The 13,151-nt window shown below is 38.4% G+C and overlaps 1 protein-coding gene across 1 annotated transcript in view; it reads right to left on the bottom strand.

The window, feature by feature from the left end:
• Positions 1 to 2,180: 2,180 nt before the first annotated feature.
• The window catches only part of waplb (WAPL cohesin release factor b), a 79,269-nt gene continuing 68,298 nt past the window's right edge, over positions 2,181 to 13,151 (bottom strand). The window contains exons 18-20 of the mRNA XM_056234503.1: positions 9,486 to 9,574; positions 8,471 to 8,566; positions 2,181 to 2,554 (exon numbers count right to left, since the gene is read on the bottom strand). Of these exons, the coding sequence (XP_056090478.1) occupies positions 2,489 to 2,554; positions 8,471 to 8,566; positions 9,486 to 9,574 (251 nt within the window). The 3' untranslated portion in view covers positions 2,181 to 2,488. The remainder of the gene's footprint in view (positions 2,555 to 8,470; positions 8,567 to 9,485; positions 9,575 to 13,151) is intronic.

Here is a 13,151-nt window from a genome sequence, read left to right as displayed (position 1 = left end):
ACGCCCCCAAATTGAGGCACGCCCCTTGTTGCTCTGCAGAGACCTCCTTCTCCTTCTGGTGCGTTCACGTGCTATGGTAATTATGGTAAATACCAAAAGTCGACATGGAAAATGCACATGAACACCCCCTCATGTGGTATTTTCCACTGGGCAACTCGTAGAATATTTTGACCTTTTCAAAATGGCGGAGAGCAACGCAAGAGTTGTGAATGGTAAAAATATGTACTATTCATGATCTAGAAAATATACAGCATATATTATTTACGTTTGAGTTTTGATAAATCATTTTCTTGCTGTAGCAGATGACTTAAGCAATCTAAAATAGTTTTAGCTAAATAACAGGTCTGGATCTCCATCTTTTTACCACATTACGACAACAAAAGCACTTGAACGCAACACACTGGTAAATACCAGTTCACAAGTGGAAAATATATTTTCCATAGCACGTGAACGCACCATTCTTCTCATTTGATAGATGTCAGCGGGTGCAATACTGCCACCTCGACTGGCGCTGGAGTATACGTGTCATGTCATCATAAAAGTCCTATTCATTTTAAACATCGTGGTTATCGCCAATACCGGTATATTGCCACACTCTAAATTAACACGATGTCGATATTTCAAGCTTTGAATATCACGATTATCGTCAATACCGGTATATTGCGACACCCCTAGTACCAGTAGTAATAATGATATTTTGCCTATGCCAATCAGACACCAAAAACGAGACGTAAAAAGTACTGAAAGTAGCAATTTTTATTTGCGTTAAAATTATGTACAAGTAACCAAAGACATTATTTTGAAATTGGTACAAATTTCGTGTTCCTGCAGTTGGCTTTTCGATAATGCTTACCTCAAAGAACACAACTGAGAAAAACGCAGTATAAAATAAAACAATTGAATTCAGAAAAGTAGTCTATCTAGTTCTCCAACAGCCAATATTTACACGAGTATTTACAGTTCAGGTTGCTTCATTCAGTCCCCCCCCCCCTCCGCCCCGCTCCGCTCCGCTGTGTGAATTCATCCCGTGGTGATGTTTGGAGCTCACTGACACTGCAGGACTGTGCCCAGAATTCGGCACTGACTACCTACAAAATACTCAACTCATAGTGTTTCGTGTAACAGAGTCAAATTAAAAACAGTTATGCAGTGAGAGAGGGGAACAAATGACCCTAGATTTGCTTTTGCAAAGCTGAGTGCATTAAAAACAAAGTTATTTCAGTCTACGCCCATGAAAGGGCTGACGATGGCAGCAAAACGTCTTAAGCATCTGACATTAAAATGAGCCTCCGTAAAGCTTACTGTTGAGGGCGATCACTTGAGAGGCGAACAAATGGAGAGCTTCTGAAAACACAAACTTGAGAAGACGAGAACGGTTTGGGTCAAAATTGGACTGGCTTTCTCAAAGAGACGTCAAGTGCTTAATTCAATCTATTAAAAAATAATAAACAATCAATCACAAATTCAGCGTTTATGACACAAACTAGTGAAATGTGGGATGGAAGTTTGTTGCGTGGCTCAGTTTAGTTGTTGAGCATCAAGGCCATTGCTAGATGGTAACCAGTGTTCTGTAAAACTGCGTTATTCTCACAGCAACTTTGGCTCTAACCAAACCACAGTAGCAGCGCATGCACAAGAATTTTCACAGAACCTGGGTTACCATGTAGGCATGACCCAAACCCAAATCATCTCTCTCATGCACAATACGATTATGCAGCCAAGCTGTTGTATGATATTAACAAGTTTTACTGTTGATTTTGAGCCTTACAATGTTTGGAAATCAGGGTTAAGTTCACAGTTAACGTTATGGCATTTGGACTATATGGTTATGAGTCACGATTACTAAAACATTCCAAAAACACTTTGTCCCTTTGCTGCCCTCGCGAAATGGAAAGCGATGTAATTTATTCATTCGCAGACCTTTGACACAGCGCTATTGATTAAAAACGAATTTGTGCAACCCAAAGGGAGCACATCCTGAAGTGAAGAGAATGGATTTGAACCAGGAGGGCATGTCTTCACGGCATTTCAAAGAGGACCAGAATTGCGAATGCTGTTTTGGATTCACCCTCCAATCGGTCAGGTCAGTGTTGAGCGCTCTTGAATTTACAGACTTGAAAGTGGAATTAAACAAACAGAGGGGAAGACATCCTTTAACAAGTTTTATCAAAGCTACTCTATTTCTGCCAATGAAAACGAACTTCCAAGGCGACTGATCAATAGACAGCAGATTAAGGAGGGTTGTGATGTGAGAAACACAATTATGCCGTGACGAAAACATTTGAAGACGAAACGGATGAACAACTTGTGACAAACTCAATCAAAACAGCTCCTTTTAATAGAGTTCCGTGTGTGATGTGCTTTAAACTTCATTCTTTACAGTCTGAATGAGGAAGGTACTGGTGGATGATGACGGTGGGTTGTTTTCCAGGTGTGTCGGGTTGGGCAGGGGTGTGCTGAGGTCTGTGCGTGGAGCTCCAGAAAAACACTAGCAGTGTTCCAGATAATCAATGACCCTGGAGATAGACTTCTGCCCCGTGGTGCCCACATCACACTGTAAAGGACACAAACACACAATTGGTCAGTCAAGTATAACTTTCTTGTTAGTTTTCTCTACCGAATGAGCCAGAACATTAGTATTAATATCACAGCATGCTCACACACACGTACCAGCCTACATATATTTCTATATTCATGTTGCATACTTTTTAATGATATACCGATTAATCAGTCGATATTTGGCCATTCTGAGAGTATAGCGGTTCAATTTACCCACTCAGCCAGTTAACAGAAGAGGAATTTCTCTCATGGATCACACTTTATTTTAATGTGGCCTTGTTCAAGTGTACTTGCACAAATAAGCACTGAGTAATATTAACAACATGTACTTCGTCTCTTCACCAAAAGTGACAGTTGTCGTGTCCTTTCTACAGTATACGTGACAAAGCAACTCCAAAGTACGGTAAGGGCTTGGAGTACGTTAGAAATAGAATAGGACATCAGTTTACTGTCTGGAATTTGTTGTGTTATGTCGCGGCATCCAGTGTAGACAGCATCACTCACGTCTGGTGTAGACACGGTGTTGGTTGCGTATAATTACTATTTTTTTTACTGCTATTACTATAGTAAATACATGTAGCAACTAGCAAGCATAACAAGGGCAATAAAGTGTAATGGTCACATGTAAAAGTTCCAAACCCCAAAAATATTTAAGTACATGTTGTTTATTGACATTGTGTCCAAGAACAAAATGTAGAAAAAATAAAATAAAAATATTGCTACAAATTCTTCATTGCTTTTTTATAATAAAGTCATTATTTGCACTTTAAGTAACACTTTACAATAAGGTTTCATTAGTTAACATTAGTTGACTAGAGGAGAACTGCCCCCCGACTGAGTCTGGTTTCTCCCAAGGTTTTTTCTCCATTCTGTCACCTGGTGGAGTTTTGGTTCCTTGCCACTGTTGCCTTGGCTGTTAGCTTGCTTAGTTGGGGACATTTAATATTCAACAAAATTACTGATCTGCCTTACTTCAGGTGGACGATGATGCAATTTTCTTTTAGAAATAAACTTTGTTGTATTAATTTCATGTTATCACTGTGAAGCTGCTTTGATACAATCTGTATTGTAAAAAGCGCTATATAAATAAAGGTGACTTAACTTGACTAGTTAATATGAACTAAGAATGAACGGTAACGCTTCCTTTTTACAGTCCTGTTACCCATGTACATACTATGTACTTATTATAGTAATTACAATTACTGGGTAATAACTAGGTACTAACCCTGAACCTACCCCTAACCCATGTACTTACCTTATATTAGCCAGTACTTTCTAGGTAAGTACACTGTAAGTACACGCAAGTATTGTACTGTAAAAGGAAGCGTTACCGAAAGAACAATACTTCTAGAGCATTTATTAATCTTAGTTCATTTTAATTTCAACATTTACTAATACATTATTAAAATCAAAAGTTGTATTTGTTAACATTAGTAAAAGCACTGTGAACTAACATGAACAAACAATAAACAACAGTATTTTTATTAAAGCTGCAGTCCGCAGCTTTTCCTCTTTGTCTCCATCTCTGTTCGAAATCTGCAATTGCAGTCATTCACGGAATTATCAACTTTACGTGAGTTGTACTTCAACACCCTCGACACGGCACAGCGCGGATGAACACAATGTTTGAGAGTGTGCAGCTGTCAATCACTGTGCTGGCATTCAGAATCACAGATTATTCTTTTTGGAAGTATGACCAACATAAGAATTTTCACCGGAAAATGTCATCTGAACTAGTAAGAAACATCCACTTTTGTTCTGGTTCTGACATTGCAGTAAATCGCGCTGATTAAATCTAACAATCGCTTATAAGTTGTCATATCACGCAAAACCGTGCAAATTATACTTTGTTCTCAAATTGTTCATGTTAACAACGTCAGCATTGCGTGACTACATGTAATGTCCTTCCGATATGTATCCTTGTTTTCACATGGGACGGTTGCAGTCTCTCTTTTTTTATGTAGCCGCTCCGAAGTCCGAACTAAGTTTTTTGCATTTTACAACGGGTGAATCTGTTGGCACTGGTGATTGTCGTTTGAACCTTTCTGGATCCGCCATCAAATTGATAAGATTAATTATATCAAGTGCTGTGAGAAAAGGCTATAAATCTCCACCTCAAACATCCTCACACGCAATATAGCCTACTAGCCGAGACTCCTTTATGTGTACAGATGTGACGTAATGCCGCAAAGACATGCTCGAATCTCCCGCGGAAATCCACCAGTACCACTGGAGTTAAAAACATTATTACAAGCTTACCGCTTTGAATCGAGCTAAGGCAAGCAGATAGTTTTGAACACAGGCTGGTTATGCATTTTCTCAAATATGTATTTTGGATAATTTTTAACCCCAAAAAAGCTACGGACTGCAGCTTTAACTAACATTAACACAGTTTAAGAAATACTGTAGCAAATGTATTGCTCATTGTTAGTTCATGTTAGTTAATACATTAACTAATGTTAACAAATGGAACCATATTGTAGGGTGTTACCATACTTAGATTTTAGATATGCTGATTATCATTTCAAAATCATACAATAGACCAATTTCGAGCCGACGTCACAGTTACGTCACGGCGCTAGCTGGAGGCAAAACGAAGGGAAAACTGCAGGCAGCCAATACAAACTAGGGATGGGCATTTTTCAAAAATATTGCATTCGAATATTCGGGCTCATAAAAATCGAATATTCGAATATTCGTTTATTTAAATGACTTTTAACGAAAAAGACGTTATTTTTTAAGTTAAATTTTTTTTCACGTTTTTGTCACCATTTCTGAACAAGCTTACAATTAGGCAATATACACAACAAGCTTACAATATATGTTAAAGTTTTCTTTTAGTTGAAAACATTAAACAGTAGGCCTATGTGTAAACAAAAAATATAAAAAACAAAAGCATTAATAAAAGCATGCTTAAGCAGCACGAACGGGAAAAAAACGCCTAATAAAGCAGATTGCGCCAGATATAGTACAGAACGTACACACACACACGAGTCAGCATATGATTATCGTGTTTATATTGTTTCACGTTTTTATTGAGAAAAACAATATCCACATGCAGGGGCGCCGCCAGCAATTTATGCTCGAGTGAGAAAAGGCGATGCGCTGACAGTAGGGATGGGCATTATTAATCGACGATCGATAATTGATCATTAAGAATTTCGTCGATCATGTTAATTTGTTATCGATAAAACAAAAAAAAAAAAAAATCCTTTCCTCTAAATCCTCGCTTGCCTGGCTTATGCTACTCCGAGCTATGTCTGAACTTTGTATTTTGAGCACTTCTTGCGTTGCTTTTGCCTCTTCACGATGACTCGCTTGGTTTAGTCCTCAGTTGTAAGTCGCTTTGGATAAAATCGTCTGCTAAATGACTAAATGTAAATGTAATATGGTTGCGTTGCGTAATGTGAGCCTTGAAGCAATGAACCGCTGGATTGCACCACTGCAGACGGGTGGAAAGTGAACGGAATAAGTTGTTTCCCGGGCTGGTCAAGTTAGCGCAGAGGTACCTGTGCATCCCGGCAACGTCAGTCCCCTCAGAGCGGGTGTTTTCGGCGGCTGGACTGAAGAGTTTGTTTACACTCGACCTCGACGCGTCCGCACAAGCACGAGCAAAGGTGCGCGAGGCAAAAATGACGTCATTGCGGTATTCGGCGTTTTACAGGCGAGCGCGTGGAGTATAAACGCCTCGTCCGTTTGCGGAGACTCACGCTGCAGAGCCAGGCAAAAGTATAAACGAGGCTTGACGGTCACCATGTTGCGGTCGCGTCTGACCCCAGGCCCAGTCCATGTCATCAACATGCTTATCTTTCTCAACAAAAATCAGTAGACTGGTGCAGAAGTTTTATGTGAGTTAATAGATATTTTTTTTGAGGCTTTGTTAAGTAGCCTAATTTGTTGCTAGGTAGGCTAATCTCTCTCACACTCTTTCTCGACTTCGTACCTTGGATAGTTTTGAGTTACATTGAGTATTATTATGTTTTTGGTTAAGTTATTGTTTAACATGATTTTTTTTATTATTATTTTGGAACAAACGATCGGGTCTCTGTTTGAGGACGCCAACTCGCAGCTGCAGGTTTTGTTGCTTTTTAGAGCACCGCAGCGCATATTTCAAGTTTAGCCGAATGTCCAGTTTAACTGCCGCAAGTTGATTATCTTGTAATAAAGATCTCATCGAGGAAAAACACGCTGTATTTTTGTATTTTCATTGCATTTTTAATTTATAAAAAGTTAAATAAATAATTAATTTTAATATATAAAAAATATTAATGATTAATCGATAGTCGATCGTTAATTCTCCCGACGATCGACTAAGAAAATTTAATCGAATGCCCATCCCTAGCTGACAGACACAAAGATAACGGTGTTCTAAGTTTCTAACAGCACTTTGCGTTTTCTGTTCTTAAACCTGTCTCCCTCAACGAAACCTAAAGGAAGTATATGTCTCAAAATCTTTTTGCTATAAGATAAGTTATCATTTCGGATCACGCGGGGTCCAGCTGCGCTTACCTGCAGTCGTGAATGCAGTGATGGACAGCTGTCTTTCCTCATTCGACTGTTTGGATTTCATGTGATTTCTCATTGTGTTGATATTATAACTCAGATTAATTAATTAATTCGATCAAAAGTAATTCCATTTAGTAAGATCATTTTCAAGCAATTCCAAACTTCGCGAGGCAGACGACAACATTATGTGATCAAATACACACAACTTGTTAACACACCCCACAGCGCCACCCTGTGCATTTAATTATAACTGCGAGTTAGTGCTTGGGATTTATCATGGATTCACTGCATTTACGGCCAGCAAAGCAATGTAGTAAAATTCGAATAGTATTTTATTTTTCGAATAATAATTACAGATTGAATATTCGAAAATTCGAATATTCGTGCACATCCCTAATACAAACCAGCACAGATTCGGCTACATAATAAGGAGCTTAAATTATTGTTATTATTATTAAATGTCATCTTGTTGTGTTGTTGGGTGCTAGAATCAATGAAAAATGAATATGCTGTATCTGGAATTTTTATTTCTAGAAAATATTCACATCATTAAAATTGCACCGTAATGTCACTCTTTACATTGTCGTCTTCTTGGCTCTGGCTAGGCAGAACTGCGGATCGTACCACACAAGTCTTGTACGTGACCATTCATCACATAGTTATAGGCATCTAAAGATGTATATGCCCTCAGTTTCTCTTTACGCTCGGTTTCTCTATAAGGTAGGTGTAGAAGTCAGGCCACCCAACCGAGGTAACGTTAATCCTGTCAGATCGTCCATGCATTGAGTGAGCGTGTAACGGCTACAGATCAGCCAATCTGGTTCCGTCCGTTAAAATTAACTTTTGCAAATAAAAATCGCGGTCCTGGACAGTGACTGACCTTGCACATTAAGATAAAATCGGATTTTCTCCAGTCATTGTTAAAAACAAGCTAACAAAACTTGCATACTAACGTTAGGGAAGCAGCCAGAGGGATCGTTCTGCCACCATCTAAGCTCCGCCCACAGAAAAACGTCACCATGTTTACCAACTGAAAATTGGTCTATAGAGCACTGCAGGAATGAGTTGGGATTTTTGACCTTCTGGTCCCACTGTCCCAAAGTCAATGGGTCTTTGGTTAAATGCCTGAAAATGGTACTACTAAAGAGTTTGTCATGGACACTAAACGTCATCACAGCAAAAATCCAAACCAGGGTACCGGGTGATGGTGACTTCCGGGTCGGCCTACAAAATTGCGTCATCCCTTTAGCACTCTTTTAACATAATAGCAGTGATATTGAAATTGTTTTTGCGAATTGAGACATTTTGCTGGTATGGTATCGACTACTGAAATTATCACGAAAATGTCAGCAACCCTGCATCGCCCATTGAGAATATGATACTGGTCAATCACTTGTGTACTTACTGTAAGGTTCATGAAATTCAAGAACTTCTTCAGCATCTCTGTCATGACCGAAAAATCCCCTTTTGGCAGGTTCTCCCTCACAGTAGTCACATTCATCTGAAAGAGAAACAGAATTAGCAGCCTGTTCCTCCTGCGAGGTTACAGTACACTGCAGGCCAGTGCTGAAAGAGTCTGGAGATTTTTAAAGCAAGTCTCTGTTGATCAAAGCAGCAGCACTGCATCTCTGGCCATCATTTTTTCAGTACGCTCCAAAAGTCTCCATAGTACTCGTTCTTCAAAAACACAAACACAAACTTGGACGCCTCCTAACATAAATCTAAAGTGCCAACAGGATGATGTACCTTACAAAAGAAATCCTACTTCGAGTCAATTTGCTTTGTTTTTCAAAAACAGAATCAAACTTGACCTTCAAAGTGTGCAAACATGCATCCAAAAGGAAAAGTGGGTGAACTACGAGTATAAATCCCATCTCGTTTTGTGTCTGCGTCTGGGCAGTGTTTATTGGCGAGACAGATAATGGCCGTGTGTGTCAGTCAGAAAGCAACAGTGTGGTGTGAAAGAGAAACAAAGGAGTCCATTACAGACAATTCAACAGCCCACCTATTAACGTCCTGAAAATAAAGCCATTAATACTGGCAAACACAACTCAGGGGCTTTCTTCTGATAACTGCCTTGAAACTTGAAAACTGCAATTTAGACAAACAACCCTCAAACCTTGCAAAGGAATTTGAACAGCAAAAGCTCTGCACCAATAAATGCTATGCTTATATTGGTCCAGCCTGGGTTTGTTCTGACCTTAAAGTGACTGAGGGCACAAGAGACCACTTGTAGAGGACAGAAAGGGTCTCTAGACGAAAGTTTGTAGTCTTGCATAGCTAAATGCATACCTGACATTAATAATAAATTATATTCTTTATACTTTGAGGAAAATGTAGATTCTGAGAAGACACAGATACAAACCATGCATTAGAGATACAAAATGGAAAACATTGAGGTACGTGAGTGTTTTACTTACAGGGCTCCCCTGGCACAGACAGCCCAAAAGCAGTGCAGTGTATGACGCCACAATACTGTCCTCCATGTGCTTGCCAGCATGCTGAAGAGCTGGAGACAAAAATCACATGACATATTACTCAAAATAACTTCAAAACATATACAGATGTTGCATATTTATTTACAAAGGGTTAAGACTTTTTCTAATATTTGAGCTCATAATAAAGGAATATTCTATTTTTTTAAATTAAGTTTAATGAGAAAGATGGTGTGAAGTTATTTTTTATTCACTTAGATTTTTTTTTTCATTTCAGAACAAGATTATAATTATATGCACAAGCAGCATACAATATACCTTTTTTGATTGATTTAGTTCTTGAAAACATTTAGAAGCAATGCACATAAACAATAAGTATAGAACCAAAGCATTTAAGCTCACGTAGAGCAAATGAAAAAGGCTAATCAAAAAGTAGAGAATGTACATAAACATATAACATATCTTCATATAATGGTTGTGTTTATATTGTTTCACATGTTCTTTTTGAGAATAAAACAAAACAAGCATGTCCACATGGAGTTGGGTGAAAGTTGAATCAGTCTCTTAAAGGGATACTTCACCGCTGGAAAGATGAAAGTGTATTTAAATTGGGTCATTTGTGTAGTAGAAATGAGAAATTATTTTAGAAGTCAGTGCCTTCTAGACTGAGAAAAGCCAGAAAATGTATTTTTGGCTCATGTGGATGAAATACAACAACTCCCAGAATGCACTTGCTTCACTGCCCTACGAAATGTGGAACTAGCTCCTACTACTGGCTGTAGTCTCAAGCCAAAAAAGCCTCCGATAACGCTAAATGACGATTTTTGCGTCATCTGAGATTTTTTCCAGACACAAAATACAGAAATCTCTCGACTGTATTTACTTCCTGTTTTCGGTTGAAGTCCACAGTAGTTGATTGTCGAGTTCTCCACTGTTGCTTAGTTACCAATGATCGCACGCACGAACTCGACAATCAACTACTGTGGACTTCGTCCGAAAACAGAAGTAAATACAGGTATGTGAGTTGGCTGAATAAACATCAATTTTATTCATATCTTTCACATCTACTGCAGTCAGATTCACTGTGTTCAATCTGAATAAAATCACTCACATGGCTGTGCACTTGTAATGACACATCAAGGATGTTAAGAGGCTAAAAGCAGGTTTAAAACTTGCCCCATTTACGTCAACAGGGTGTAAATTTTAAAAAGAGGATAACACAGTGTAGGAAACACCGATTTTTGTCGTTGTTCTCTGTACTGACAGCACTCCAAATTTACCAAAAAATGAGCTCAATGTTAAAATTGACCGGAATTCTCCTTTAAGGCTGAATATACACAAAGGTCTTGCACAAGCACCTTTATCTCTGAAGCTGCACTCAATAACTACAGATGATTATTACATAATGTTATCTCTGCATTAGACTAGTTTTGTATTGTAACATACAGAAAACTATTACATTAACATCAGAAAAATTGGAAAAGAAGCTAAATGGACCTGAGAAGGTTCAGTTGGTGCTCTCAAATGTAATATAAATTTCCTCTTTAATAAGAAGATCAAAGTATCTTCTTATTAAACTGTCTGTACACATACAAAGTTCTCAATGCTTCGGTTTGCATGTAGAGACCCTTAGAAATCACTGACATGCATGTGCACGCACATTAAAGGAGAATTCCGGCGCAAAATGAACCTAGGGCTGGGCGATAAACTGATAACGATAGTTATCGCGATATATTTTTTCTCGATAAAACGATATCAAGAGTTCGATAAATGTTCGATAATGTTTATGTGCCAAAAGCGGAACGAGACTCATTTGAACCGCGCGCGCCTCACAGACTGTTTATCCGCTCGCCTCAAAGTCCAACCGGCAGCGCAGCGCGAGCTCACTAGAGCAGATGAGTTTACTCTGATCGGCCTCAGTCACGAGATCCAGTGAGAAGTGCTTGAATTCAGCAAAGAACACAAATGTCTCAGTGATTTAAACCAGTTTAAAGGCAGATGAAACAGCGCTGACGAACAGGAGAGACACTGCGCAACGATACAGTCAGAAGGCTTTTCCGTCTACAAATTCCCATCATTTACCACGGATTTACTGTAACGTTAGCCTACTAATATTAACTGCACTATGAAATGTGGGATATACATATTGAATTGTATTATATTATTAATGTAGACAATGTAAGGACTAATGGAATATAATAACATTAATTAATAATGTATTTAGGCTACAGTTTTTCATACAAATACCATAGAAACCATAAAGTAACATTGCCATGATAGTGAGGTGCTATAGGCTATGCCCGGTTTTATCTGTGTTTACGGTTTATCATGATCTAAATGCATGATGCTGGATGACCAATGGTTAATTTTAATAAAACTCAAACAGTCAGAATATTACATTTTACCAAATAAAAATTAGCACATGCAGAAACTAAGAAATATTTTTTTTCTATTAAGATATTTATTTTGTTAAGGAAAAATGACACGTTTGAATGTTCTAACTCAGATTTGGCAAATGTTCTCGTGTTTGGCAAGTGTTTGTCATGATATGTTCTGACAATAAAGAGTAGTTTAAAACCCCAATTAACTCTCTGGTTTCTACAGCAAAAATCTGCCTTTAAACTTGAAAGAAATAAAGATTTGACGTTTATCGTGATAATTATCGATATCGACTGATATAAAAAAATTATCGTGATAATTTTTTTTGGCCATATCGCCCAGTCCTAAATTAATCTAGGGGTTAATAACACATGGGTACCAAGTCGACTGTTCTCTGGGATGTTTTCATGCTAATCGAATGTACCCAGGTTTAGCTTGAACCACTGAATAGTAGGGGTGTAACGATATTCGAACCGAACCGAAAAACCGCGATACAGAACACACGATTCGAATCGCGATACTCTCATTGCGTACCGAACACGCCCCTCCGCGCCCCCTGCTACCCCGGCCCCGCCCAGCCCGGCTCAATGGACCTCATGTCTTGTGTACAGTACACAACGAATTCAGTTTTGTAGCTAACCACCATTAACACCAAATAACAAGCTCCGTGTTTTGTTACTTTCGATAATAAGCAAGGTGTAATCTTTCAAATTTGTCTATTTGATACGAAATTCAAACAATAAATGGCGTTTTGGCGCTCTTTGATGTGGCGTGACAGATCGCTCTATGCCTACTAAGCTCCTCATTTCAAACGGCAACGCGGCGCGCGGGTAAACGCGATAATCTCTTCCTCAGTTACGGAATGGACACCTGAAGGTATGTTGAAAGATGCAGTATACTTACTGAAAGGCATCATAACTCGTGTAATCGCTCAATCAGTGTTTCAGCAGCGGAAACGTCAATAAAACAGCATAGCTTGTCACTAGCATTATATTTACCTCAACAGGCAAGTGATTCAGTGTCCACAACTTCCTATAAATGGTTCCTATAAATGAACTCTTGCACTAAATAAATGCACCATGTTAGCCTTTTTTACTTTTTTTAATTTTACTTAACCTGTTAATGATATCTTGATTATTTAATGTATGTTTAAAATATCTTTCATGAAAATGACAACTGTGTAAAGTATTATATTTCAATAACAAATTAGAGTAAAACACAAGTTAATGCAAAAACTGCCTTATGTTCAGTTTACATGTTTTCATACAATGT

Source organism: Rhinichthys klamathensis, unplaced genomic scaffold, assembly GCF_029890125.1.
Source record: "Rhinichthys klamathensis goyatoka isolate OS25496 unplaced genomic scaffold, OSU_Roscu_1.1 h1tg000396l_1, whole genome shotgun sequence".
NCBI classification, from domain to species: domain Eukaryota; kingdom Metazoa; phylum Chordata; class Actinopteri; order Cypriniformes; family Leuciscidae; genus Rhinichthys; species Rhinichthys klamathensis.
The sequence above is the reverse complement of the archived record's forward strand: the minus strand, read 5'-3'. Positions and strand labels throughout refer to the sequence as shown.